Genomic DNA, 12940 nt, shown 5'->3' on the forward strand with positions numbered 1-12940 from the left:
GAAATGCACAACTCCCACTCAAGTTCGGTGTACGGCAGACTGCAACAGAACTAGCTTCTTCGGCCAGCATTGTTTATCCTCCCCAAAGCTTAAATCCTTGAACATTGGCTGCATTAATTTAATTAGCTTTTTCTCCAAGGGATAATTTTGTGAAGTACATAACTTGTGCATGAGTAGGTCCCAAAAGGGCAATACTCATCCCACAGCAGTCTGAAATATACAGCATATAACACAGTGTAAAACAGCACGCAAGGGTGCACCTGACACCAGGAATGGAAGTTGCTCATGTAAAAACAAGGGCAGAGGCAGACTCAACAATACTGAGCATTTATAATTCCAATCTGCTTAAAGTTTCAGTGGCTCCTCTTCCTGTCCAGTGTGGATTCTTTCCTTTAATAGTTCAACAGATGTTACAGCTCCAGCATCAGGCCATGCAAGCAAAACAGCTTTTCTTGTTATATTAAACTTAAAACCTTCGGCAAAGCAACTGGGAGAAAGACCTAATTAAACTAACAGCATTTAAAGAAAGTATTTGTAATGGTCAAGTATTAATCAAGCAGAGTAGAATACAATTGTACCTAATTCTGATTTCACACTTCTTTTGCCCTGGTATAGATCTCTTTATTTGACTGGAGTTTACTCAGCATGGTACGGGTGCAAAGTAGATCAAAGTTTGAGACTTTAATTACTTTTTCTTCAGTGTTATATGGGTATGTGTAGGCAAAACACAGAAAGGCAGAACTGTCAGTCACACTACCCAGGTTTCAAGCAGCTCCTTATTCTATCCTCCTTTTCATAGAAATGAGTTCTGTGTCACTCAGAGACAGTGTTTTGTGGCAGGAAGAAAAATGAAACTTATGGAGATAGTATCAGTAACTGACAGTTCTCTCCCTCCCCTCTGTACACCCTGATCTTGACTCATCCCAAAAGTACTTTTGTTTGATCCCAAAGATTCATCCTTAAGATATGGCATTAAACAAGTTATGACTCACACTAGGAAAGTAAAAAAATAAACATAAATGGAGATAAAGCAGAACATTAACAATCCTTCATGCCTGACATTTAAAACAAAACACATTTGTGTTGCTAAAGGTCTTCCCAGTCCAAGCCAATAGCATATGTTCTGACCAAGCTCAATGAGAACTTTGCAGTAATGTAAAGCCTTTTATCTAAGGATCTTAAAATGCCTTGCAAAAATGTGGGAATGCTATAATCTTCATTTTACGGATGAGAAGCTGGAGGCACACAGTAGCAGAGTGACTTTCTCAAGGATGCAGAGCAACTTAGGCCATAATTACATAAATACTCAAGCTGATCACTGGTCTCAGCTGCTGCCAGGAGGGCCATCACACACTCCTGCTTACTCACGCCTACCTCTTCCCTGTGCTGGCATAAGCACAGGCAGAATAGGCGAGTCGGAGCAGGAAACCAACACAGCAGAGAAATAACTGTTCTGTTTCTTAACGGGGTTAATTTTCAGCCAGATGACTTCCTTGGTCCAGCTCATTTGGCAACTGCATTACGATTTGTGCCAACAAAATGGAGAAAAGGGGAGAGAGCCCAGATCTGCTCTCTGTCAGTCAATAAGGTGCAAACTGAATGAACGTAAAGTGTGTCTCCACTACAGGATCAAGGCAGCTCACCCAGACAAGTATAAATTTGAGATTAAACAAGGCCCCAGGACATGGAATGAAATAATCCCAAAGCGTTAGCATTAGGCACCACTGCGTACATACTACCAGTTACCCTGATGATCAAAGTCTGTTTGTCAAAACACCCATATGTGGTATGCAAGCAGGGACTTGCCAGGCCCTGGTAAAGCGGCAGAAGAAAGCTGAAGCATCAATTTATTACCACTTATATTTGTCTCCTAGAAATTATTTCATTTGGTTCCCAAAGCTGGAACAAATCAGGGCAACCCACCCTCCTCCATCCATGTGGGATGTCATAGGCAAGAGCAGCAAGTCCCTGACGGGACAGGCTGTGACTGCAGAGGGAGGCCAAGGTGGTCACTGTCTACCAGGTCATTCACTTTGTTTACAGCATCAGCAAAACCAGAAGCTATGTGGGACAAGTGCACATGTATCTGGTTACAACATAAGGTGACCAGCTGCAGGATTTAGTGAAGCTGAACAGCCAACATCTGCCCCTCAGAGTTAGACAACAGGGAGCCAAGCTGCTAAGCCTTTAGTGCTGGCCAAGAGCCAGCCCATGGCAGGCAGCTGACTGGTGGCCTCATGTCCTGGGAAACGCTTTGGGTGAGATCTCCTGACTCTTGGACCAACACAGTCTGTAAGTGGCCCAAAAGATTTTGGTATCCTCTTAATAGGTGAGAAGGGCTCACAAAGAGAGGACATGAAGTATACTGACCACAGTGATTTCTTATGTGTACTAAATAAATCTGTGGCCCTGTCACTTAATCCCATGGCATCCATGTCTGTGGTTCGGAGCCAAAGCATGACACAGACTGACACACACACACACACACACACATACACATGCTGTCTCTTTTGCCTTAGGAAAAATATCCACAGGATTTCCTACTTTCTAGCTAATCTGCTATCAGAGTTCACAATGTTTTGTTTTGAGAACCTTACCTGAGGAGGTACTGAGCACCCACAACTGACTTCCTTGAGAGTTGTAAAGTTCTGGCTTAGATGAACCTTTTCCTCAAGGATTTAAAATACTGATTTAAAGAGCTGTTTTGACCTGAAAAACGGTGGTTAATAGTTTCACTGCTCTTACCTCCTTTAATTCCTGTTTTGGCAGATGTGCCAATTTAGCACAAGCACCTCAATTGACTAAGGCAGAAGACTTTTACAGGCTTTTCTTATACATGATAGGGTGACTAGTTTACAGATCTGAGTTAAATCACAGGCTGGAGAGATCACTTGTGCTCTCTGTTCTCACAAAAGGAGACATTCCCTGTGAGACAGATAAGGAAACTTGAACTGTTCATCTAGGCCCTTGCTTTATCTGACTCTTGCTCGTACACTAACACTGTGATCCCAAGGGGCCTCTTTTCTAAATCAAACAGCACAAAGGCAATCCCAACAGGAGAGCTCAACAAATATTTAAAAACAAGGAAACAAATGCAATTAAGGGTGAACACAAAACTAATTGAATAAGCAGTTTCATGGATTGCTACGGCAAAGTGGCCTTTTTACAGCCATCACCAAGTGCTTGCGTTTCCTCTAGGAGGGTCACAAAATAGAGAACTTTGCCTCTCCATGTAACTCTAGCTTTCATGGTACAGAAAAGGGCTCACTTCTCATAGAAATATTTCCTTCTAGAACTTCTTCGACAGTTCATGAAAAGCTATATACACCCCCCGGCTCAGTTCCAGCGTTTGCCAGAGGTGTCCTTGAATCTTGTCCTATAGGAAAATATAAACTTCCCGAGTAGGGCTAAGGATTTGAGGGTTTCTTCTACAGTGTGACACGAAAGGCTAGCAATAAACGCATGTAGCTGCTGTATTTACTAGGTTAAAGGGATTAGTCAGGCCAGCTGCAACAACATGATTTACTTGCCACCAGCATTCCCCAAGGGAACTCTGTGGAACACCACTTCCCTTAAGGTCAGTAGTGGGATTCCCCTCTGAATCATAGCCTTGCAGTCCTTTGGCCATGACTAAAATGTACCTGCCCACGCTAACATACCTGCACGCTTCAAAGAATCTCTCTTCTTATTTAGATGTTAATTCTTGTGCAGAGATAGCAATATATTTTTGCTTCTCTCTTAACATGTATCAGCACACACATGCTCTGTCCTTTGCTCTGCATTTCACACATCCATATAATGTGCATATGTTCGTATACATTTCACAACAAACCTAAGCTACTCCCTATCCTGAAATGCAGCTGGCAAAAGCATAAATATTTTCTCAAGCAGTGGTGGTTGCTATTTTCACCCTAGAATGGAAGTATTTATCTCAATGGCTAGAATGTAAACAGTGTGAACTAGTTTCCCTTTCCCCTTTTTCTGTCCTGCAGTTGTGCCATAGAAGAGCCACAACGGTGAGCACTTTGCTGTTCATGAACAGCAAAATCTGCCTCTCTCCCATTCGCCCACCTGCAGAATACTGTAAAGCAGACAGAGTAGATCTGCATATGCTGGAGGCTTTGAATCCTCTCATCTACCTCCCCTACTCTCTCCTTGGAATGCCTGTTGTTGCCAACTACCTGGCAATAGCTGTTGCTGTATCTCTGCCTCCCCTCATTGTTGGGAATCCCCTTTCTCCAGAGCCTCATCTGAAAAAATACCCTGAGAACAGCATGTTCCCACAGTGTGTTCAATTAAATTAAGTATTATGGGAACAGCTTGTTCTCTTCAGAGCTAGAGAGTTGGCTGGTGGGAAAAGAAAAAAATAGCAGCAAGGGAGTAGAGCAGGAGAGAAAACAGGCAAGGATGAGCAGAGGGTGAGAGAAGAACAAGGGCCAGGAAGGAACTGCGATCAAGCAAGCTTATTTACAGGGCCAACTGTGCATTTTCAGCCAATCTATCAAAACAATTCAGTTTTTGATAGGAAGTAAGAAAACACAGCTCAACTGTTGGAGCTCTTGGCCAGCTGAGGAAGGAGGGAAGATGAGAAAGAGCATGAGTATAGTCTGAAGGCACAAGGATACAGAAGATGGAAAAATGTCATCAAGGAAAGAAAAAGAATTCTAATACCAGAAGGACAGAGCAGGATGAGCTAAATACTGTGGAGAGAGCAAGGAAGTTTGGGGCAACTTCTAAAGCTGGCCCAGCTAAAACTCCCCTGAGGTAAAGTGTCTGTAAGACAACTTTGCAAAAATCACTGGGGAAAAACAAAGCAAAAGAAAGCTGGTCAAAACACTCTAGGCACATAATTTTTTGTATGGTAAAGGAAACAACTGTCACTAGAATGTTAAAGTTCTAGTGAATGAAATGAAAGTTCTAGTGAAAGAATGAAAGAAACAAACAAAAAATTCCTGATGGTCAGGGAAAGTGGTTACCTACCCCTATCACCTGGAAAATGCAGCAATTACCTCTTTCCTGTCTTAGGTTTCTCAAAGGCTCAGATCTAAACCAGAACTAGCACCTAATGGAGAAGCAAGGATTCTGGAGGGCCTCAGCTTTGATCACTGTTTTCATTCACATCATAGCAAAAGAAGATTAAGGGACACCTGATAACAGTTATCACATACAAGAAGGCTACTACAAAGTAAAAGGGAACAACCTGCTCTCTGTGTCCATGATGAGCAAGATGAGGACTAAGAGGTTTAAACTGCAGAAGGAAAGACTGAAGTTAGGCATTAGCAAAGCTTTTCTAACAGAGAAGTTAGAGTCTCCATCGTTACAAGGTTTTAAGAACTGGTTAGGAAACACATACTGATCATGCCTGTTTGTTTGACTGTCTGAGGTCCCTTTCAATTCCCTAAGTCTATGGTTTTATGATACAGTGTTTTCTAGACATGGTGCTGAGAGAACATGGTGCTGAAAGAAAAGCTTATCAATGATGCAGTCGATCCCCATGTAACTCAGGCTCACTTCCTGATATGTATACCAACTTCCTATCATCCCATAATAGGATCCAAACCTCTTACAAAACAGCATGGGATCCCCAGGTAGACTAACAAACACTGCCATTCCCCTCCAGAGAGAAGCAAGCACTTGCAAGATACACTATGCATGTGCTAAGACAGTCTCGTTGTGCTTACGTGCTTTTGGTTGTGACTAATGTCTGGTAATTTATATTTACATATGCAAACTTACTGGGATCCCGTTGATGCCTTGAAATCCTGGAACTCCCATTGGGCCCTGAAGAAAAAGAGTACACATTATATTTCACTTCATCAATCTGTATATTTTAGTTACCTGTGAGATACTTTTCACACCAACATTTTCAGTCTTGGACTTTAGCTTTCAAAACCAAAAGGAGCAAACTCTCTCATGCAGATTCTCTCTGACCGCAGGGGTCAGCGAAGATAGGAATTGAGCATCTGAGCTTGACTGGATGCCAAATGAATGTTTCAGGAATGTTTTAATCAGGCAATTTAAAGTAAATATATAATCTCCTATTGCACATCTGGGGAAAACAAGATGCCAGGAAAATAAACAATCCAGTATAAGCTTAAGTCTCAGTGTCACACTTGACCTACCAAGAGTTTCAACAGGACTTATGGGTTTTTCTCTCTATACTTGGATAGCACCACCCAGAGATATGCAGACCACTGTACTAACTTCAGACCACCCCTGGCTGAGTTACAAGTAATTACCACTTTGTTGGTTCTACTGCTCTGCTCTGGATAGTAGCAAACCAGACTATCTAAGCAGAATATCCAGCCTAAACTGCTTTTGCTTTGGAAAAGTAAAGTATATTGCTTCCACGAGGGATAAAGAGATAGAATCTTACGCATGTTGGTACTGCATCCATTTCAATAGATGAAATGAAATTGAATTGTATCCATCTCAATGGATAGAAACAGCAGTTCTGGAGTAAAGAAGGGATTTTTTCAGTGCAAGTAAATTGGTTCCAATCATTAAAGGCCAGTTCCTATCCTGGGTTTCTGTGTCTTCCAAAATCCGGGTTTAATGATTTCAGTGTTATCTGCTAGAATTATGAAAATGCTATCACTCATATCAGCACTCAGTCCTTGTTTTGAATCCTCCATTGCCTTTCAGATGAATGCAACACCAAAGCAATGACTTTCATTGTCATCATTTTCAGTTTACTTGGTTCTTTGTCTTATGAGAAAGGTGACTAGAACTCCAACGTGTTGACTAATATTAAATGAGGGTATAACTGCAGCATATGAAAGCACAATTGAGATGATTTTCATCTAGCTAGCTCACCTATCAGTAGCTGGGAAAACATGGAAGACAAACGCTGCAGGTCCTGGTACCTAAACTATCTGGTTTTTTCCTATTTGCACACGTGACCCGAGCACCTTGTATCAAGCAGACTGGTAAGCTGCTCTGGGATAGTCCCAGAATGCAAGCCCTTGTCCTGATGTCCCCGACTTCCTTCAGATTTTAGAAACCAGACACAGCATGCAGGACTTCCTCTGTCTTTTAAGCTTTCAAGCTGTTGTCCTTGAAACATTCCTTTTGTCCAACTGCATAGGCGTGAGAGTAGGAATCTCACCCCAGTCCTTGCAATATCAGACTTCCCCATTTTATAATCCATTACGTAACCTCTGTCAGGCTACGTGGTGGGAGCATATACACCGCTCCGGCCTATGCGGTGGGACTCAATGAGTCTTCTGCATGCAGCCCAAAACTCATGATGTGAACACATGCCTGGTGCACAATGTAAGCTTTCCTTAAGGTGAACTATCCACATGTATCTGTTCTTTATTACTGAAAGTATTTTTTCATACTTCCACTCACTCTTTTGCCTAGCTCCAAACTCCCCTTTTCACAGAATCACAGAATCATATAGGTTGGAAAAGACCTTTAAGATCATCGAGTCCAACCATAAACCTAACACTGCCAAAAACCATCACTACACCATGTCTCTAAGTACCTCATCCAAACGTCCTTTAAATACCTCCAGGGATGGCGACTCAACCACTTCCCTGGGCAGTCTGTTCCAATGCTTGATAACCCTCTCGGTGAAGAAAAATTTCCTAATATCCAGTCTAAACCTCCCCTGGCGCAACTTGAGGCCATTTCCTCTTGTCCTATCACTTGTTACCTGGGAGAAGAGACCGACCCCCACCTCTCTACAACCTCCTTTCAGGTAGTTGTAGAGAGCGATGAGGTCTCCCCTCAGCCTCCTTTTCTCCAGGCTAAACAGTCCCAGCTCCCTCAGCCGCTCCTCATAAGACTTCTGCTCCAGACCCTTCACCAGCTTCGTTGCCCTTCTCTGTACGCGCTCCAGTACCTCAATATCCCTCTTGTAGTGGGGGGCCCAAAACTGAACACAGTATTCGAGGTGCGGCCTCACCAGTGCCGAGTACAGGGGCACAATCACTTCCCTAGTCCTGCTGGCCACGCTATTTTTGATACAGGCCAGGATGCCATTGGCCTTCTTGGCCGCCTGGGCACACTGCTGGCTCATATTCAGGCGGCTGTCAACCAACACCCCCAGGTCCTTCTCTGCCAGGCAGCTTTCCAGCCACTCTTCCCCAAGCCTGTAGCGTTGCATGGGGTTGCTGTGGCCCAAGTGCAGGACCTTGCACTTGGCCTTGTTAAACCTCATACAATTCACCCCAGCCCATCGATCCAGCCTGTCCAGGTCCCTCTGCAGAGCCTGCCTACCCTCCAGCAGATCAACACTCCCACACAACTTGGTGTCGTCTGCAAACTTACTGAGAGTGCACTCGATCCCTTCGTCCAGATCATTGATAAAGATGTTAAACAGAACTGGCCCCAACACCGAGCCCTGGGGAACACCGCTTGTGACCGGCCGCCAACCGGAGTAAACTCCATTCACCACCACTCTCTGGGCCCGGCCGTCCAGCCAGTTCTTTACCCAGCGAAGAGTACACCCTTTTGATACTTCCTTCCTAAGAAGAGACAGCAGAACAGATCCTAAGGGCATTAAGACATTTCTACGTCTGCTGTTCTGCCCAGTCTTGCACACTGCATTCATCGACACCCACGCTTTATGGTTTCCTGCATTTAATATGACACAGTTTACGATATTCTTTCTGTTATAAATAACTTCACACCTGCAAAACTGAATTGCAGGTTTCATTTAGTACCCATTCCTTTTGCTTTTCTAGACACCAATTCAGGATATTCTACACAGGAACCAGCTCCAGGTCTCTCTGAATGTAGTGTGCATAACACCTGTCTATCCCTGGGCATTGGAAGTGACCGACTACTTGCAACAGCAACACTCATTTGGCTATGGTTCATCTACCAGGATGGCTACAATGTTCAGCAGCTTTAGGAACTGTATTCTCATTCAAAAATAAAAGCAGGGGGTTCTCTAAAGATACTAATGAAACTCTGTTGTGTTCTTACCCCTGGGCAGATAGACCAAGATTATCTTTATTCATTCAAAAATATATACAAGGCCATAGATTTATTGCAGGGACAGAGAAGAAAAGTCACTGTTGAGCCTACCTTGTCGCCTTTCTGTCCAGCTGGTCCAGGGGGACCCACTGCTCCTCTCTCACCTTTTGCTCCCGGCAAACCTTCTGGGCCAGTAAATCCAGGTGCACCTATCGGTCCTTGAAGCCCAATCGGTCCTGGTCGACCCTAATATACAACAAAAAATAAGTCAATGCACCACGTTCACAAACTCTTTTGCAATTACTCTATCCAACTCAATCTTTAATGCAACGTGATACCTCTCAGGGTAGGTAAGACATCCTAAAGTTTTCCCTGTACATTCTCAGATAAAGAGTTTTTAGAGGTTATTTCAGGTAAGTCATGAGTAATAGTAAGAAATCTCCCCTTTTCCCTGGAAGATTTATTACTACCCATATTGCTGTAGGAAGGAACAGGGGAAGACAACAGTGTTTTGAGATCAAACTGGCTGCTGCTTCTTGAGTTTGCACCTCTGTATTTCCAAGCTGCAAAGCGCAAAAAGATTTTGCTTATGCTTCAGATCAAGCATAACAAAAAGATAAGACAAGATGCAAGAAGTGCATGGGTCACATCCAGTCCGAAAGCACACTTTAGACTATTTGGGACTAGTAGAATGGTTGGCTCCAGATTGGGATCGATTCCACTGTGCTCTCCTGGTTACCTTATACTCGGGGTGTGGATTTTGATTTCCCGAGCACAAAGAGAAGGGTGCAATGACTGAGCATTGCCCGAAGATGGCAGCCTTTTCTACAACTGCAGAAATTCCTATGTGACTGATGAACTTTCATTGTTCTGTCACTACATGGATGTGCAGAGTAGTCTGGCACTTGTTTCTGAAACAAGCCGATGTTTAAGAGATTTTGCTGTGGGTGCTCTGATTTTTTATTAACCTCAGAAGCTGTCTCTTGGCAGCTGAACGCTTAACAGAATTTTGTGTTAATATCGTTGTACTTTTCATTTGGTTCATTTTGAGAGAATCTGAAAGAGATCAACAGAGTCTAAGGTCCCAAAGTATCAGTAGAAAATGGCAGTTTAGGACTATGCTTTCTACTGACAAGACAGTCAGTGGATTACATGAAGTTATCCATGCAAAGAATCAAGCCTTACATTAAAAGATAAAGAACAGAGGAGGAAGTTAAAAAAAAAAAAATCCTCCTCCTTTCAATTCTCCTCTACACTCATGTCCATGGTAGTGTGTTTCCCTTCTATTTCCCTAACTCCTTAAAACAGCAGAAGGAATGCAGCTCCCTGCTGCAAGTGTTTTAGTAGTCTCAGCTGGAGACATACAAAGTCCTGACTCCATGCCTTGGCAGGTAAAAGACTTTACAGTTAATTTAAAAATGCATTTTTTCATGTTAATAATCAAGCGAAGTGAAACAAACTGCAATTGATTTTAAAAATTCTGTTCCATTTTTAGTACCTGTTTAGGCTAAAACATTTCATCCGATATTCCATGTTTCTTCATTACTGGAGCAGTGTTCTTTTAAATTGCAGCAGTTCCCCCGTGTCACTTTTTTTGTTGCGATTGTTTCATCCCGGCCTTCTAACTGAGGTCAAGTGCATGTTTTGTATTTCATACCTTTTCTGTCTAGACACTGTCCATACTGTGCACTTCCAGAGGCACTGACTCCTATCTGAAAAGGCTTTTCTGTTGACTATTTTTAGCTTTCTTCACTCTGAGCTAATTATCAATGGAATCCTTTATATTGGGAACCATATGATCATAACGTTAATCCTCAAATCTTCAGTGGCCCTTGGCAACCGTACACAACAAGGAACATGTTACAAAAATCCCATGCTTTGCTCTCACTTTCAGTCTCAGCTTTAACTTTTTAATTTCCTATAGTCACAAGCTATTCCGACTCTTTCAGGCAACGTCTCCCTTACAAGACACAGGTTGCGGACTGTTTACCTCAAGGCAACACAGCAGTGGAGAGACATACCCTAAAAATGGGCATGTTACTGTTATAACCAGCCACTGCCCACAAAAGCAACACCATCCAAGAGCGCACCAAGGTTTCTACAGAAAACACACTGTGAATTCCTCACTTGTTTGAATTGCTAACACTTCTGTATTCAATTAGCTTGATTGCTTGGTTAATGACTGTGTTTCACAATGACTGGAACTGATAGGAATTAAAATTTTAGGAGGCCTTTGTTTTGCTCTGCTGCAGGTCACTTTGAGAAATATATCTAGATGAGACAGTAAAGACCAGTAACTACATGTTCTGCTTGTGTTCGGTTCTGCAGCTCTCTGACAGAAGAAGTAAACATGTTTTCTGTGATTTCAGGGCCCATAGGTAAAAAGCTCTCTGTTGCCTTAGTGCCCTACAAGAAAGATTTTAACAGCACTTGAAGATTTTGTCCAGTGCCCTAGAGTGTCACTAAACCATAAAGACACAGTAAAGTGCTTCTAATCTCTCTGATAATGTGATTATGCTATGATAATCAGGCTCTCAACAATTCCTACTGTTTCTTTTGAAGTCTATGTGGATGGAAATCATGTTTTCTATGCTGAAACAAAGGACTTGCCTTCACTGCTAAAAAAGCAGCATTTTTCGTCACTCAGTAGCACTCCCATGAACTGTCCCAAGATAAAAGCATTATAAAGAGCAGGCAATGTGGTGTGCAGGAGCAATTCCAGGATAAAAGCACAATGAAGACTCAGGTTTTACCACAAGGTAAACTTACAGGGTTCAACACCAGGTGGAACTACTGTTTGACCTCAATGAGTTTACCTTGTGGTAAAAAGTTAAGTGCCTAGTCTTTACTGTGCTTTGGCATCAGGATTGCTCTTACTTATCCAAAGGATAAAAAGAATGAAACATCTCTTAGCAGTGAGGACAAGCTTAACCATAAAATGTGGATTACATAAAACAGAAACTACAGTGAATCAACAGAGCTCCCTATTTTTAATCTTTATTGTTCAATATATATAGTCCAGTAGCCTGTAGAAAAGCCATAAGTAATTAACGCAAATGGTATCATTTTGGTTTTCTGGCTGCATGACAGCCATTTTTAAAAAGAGGACAATTATAGAATGCTAGTAACAGCAAACAAGGACAAAGTCTATGAAATTACTGTGACTTGTGAATGTTTTCTCAAATGCCCGCTAGAATTTCATATATTTGAAAACCATGACCTGCATTCTCAAACATATTTGTGCACCAGGCTTTTACTACAAAAGCAGCACTAAATGAGATGCCTGTCTCTCTGTAATGAATACGATGCTGGTAAAAAATGGCATTATTTCTTGATATACCATGGCGTTTCCATACATAATTTCAGGATTTTAACCAAGTTTGTGCCACAAATTCAATGAGTCATATGCATCTCTGTTACACATTTAGCCATTGCAAACCATTAAAAATACAGAGGTGTCTCAGCCATTCAGGTTTCCATTCTCAATGTGTGGTAATCAAGAGGAAAAAATGGCTGGGAGAGGAACCTCCCCGTTGCTTCTGAATCACCACACTGCAGAAGGCGGTAAAACAAAATGGCCTGAAAATGTAATTTGATGGCAGTGTCTTTCAAGATGGAAAAGGTTCTGCAACATGTGCTTTCTTCCCTTCACCCTTTTAATTCATCTGCATCCCAGGGTGTCATGAGGAGAGGCCAGTATGGCGGGTAATGATGGGGCCTCTCTACTGCTACACAATCAAATACATCACAGTTTCTCTATTGTCCCTATCCCTTTTGCCAACTCTAATACCCCACATAAATTTTCGCCCACTGAAGCAGAGCTGCTACACATAGCACTGCAAATTCCAAACATTCTTTTTTTCCCCATTGCCTCTGTGAGCTTGGAGAATAAAGTGTAAATCTATTTGATTTGTCGCTGTGCAAAGGAACACACGTGGCAGTGGTATGGAACCACTGGACATGCCCCTTATTTCAGGGACAAAAAATTAATACAAGTGCTTACTTACTTGGG

At 42.4% G+C, this 12940-nt stretch overlaps 1 protein-coding gene across 4 annotated transcripts in view; it reads right to left on the bottom strand.

Annotated features, from left to right (window-relative positions):
• The window catches only part of COL4A6 (collagen type IV alpha 6 chain), a 143142-nt gene that overhangs the window by 45371 nt on the left and 84831 nt on the right, over positions 1-12940 (bottom strand). For all 4 annotated transcript variants that reach the window (XR_012777291.1, XR_012777290.1, XM_075513114.1 and 1 more), the window contains 2 exons: positions 9040-9174; positions 5737-5781 (listed from right to left, as the gene is read on the bottom strand). Coding sequence is in view for 2 of the 4 variants with exons in the window: in XM_075513114.1 (XP_075369229.1) it covers positions 5737-5781; positions 9040-9174 (180 nt within the window). In the remaining 2 variants the exon portion in view is untranslated. The remainder of the gene's footprint in view (positions 1-5736; positions 5782-9039; positions 9175-12940) is intronic.

Source organism: Mycteria americana, chromosome 10, assembly GCF_035582795.1.
Source record: "Mycteria americana isolate JAX WOST 10 ecotype Jacksonville Zoo and Gardens chromosome 10, USCA_MyAme_1.0, whole genome shotgun sequence".
NCBI lineage: Eukaryota > Metazoa > Chordata > Aves > Ciconiiformes > Ciconiidae > Mycteria > Mycteria americana.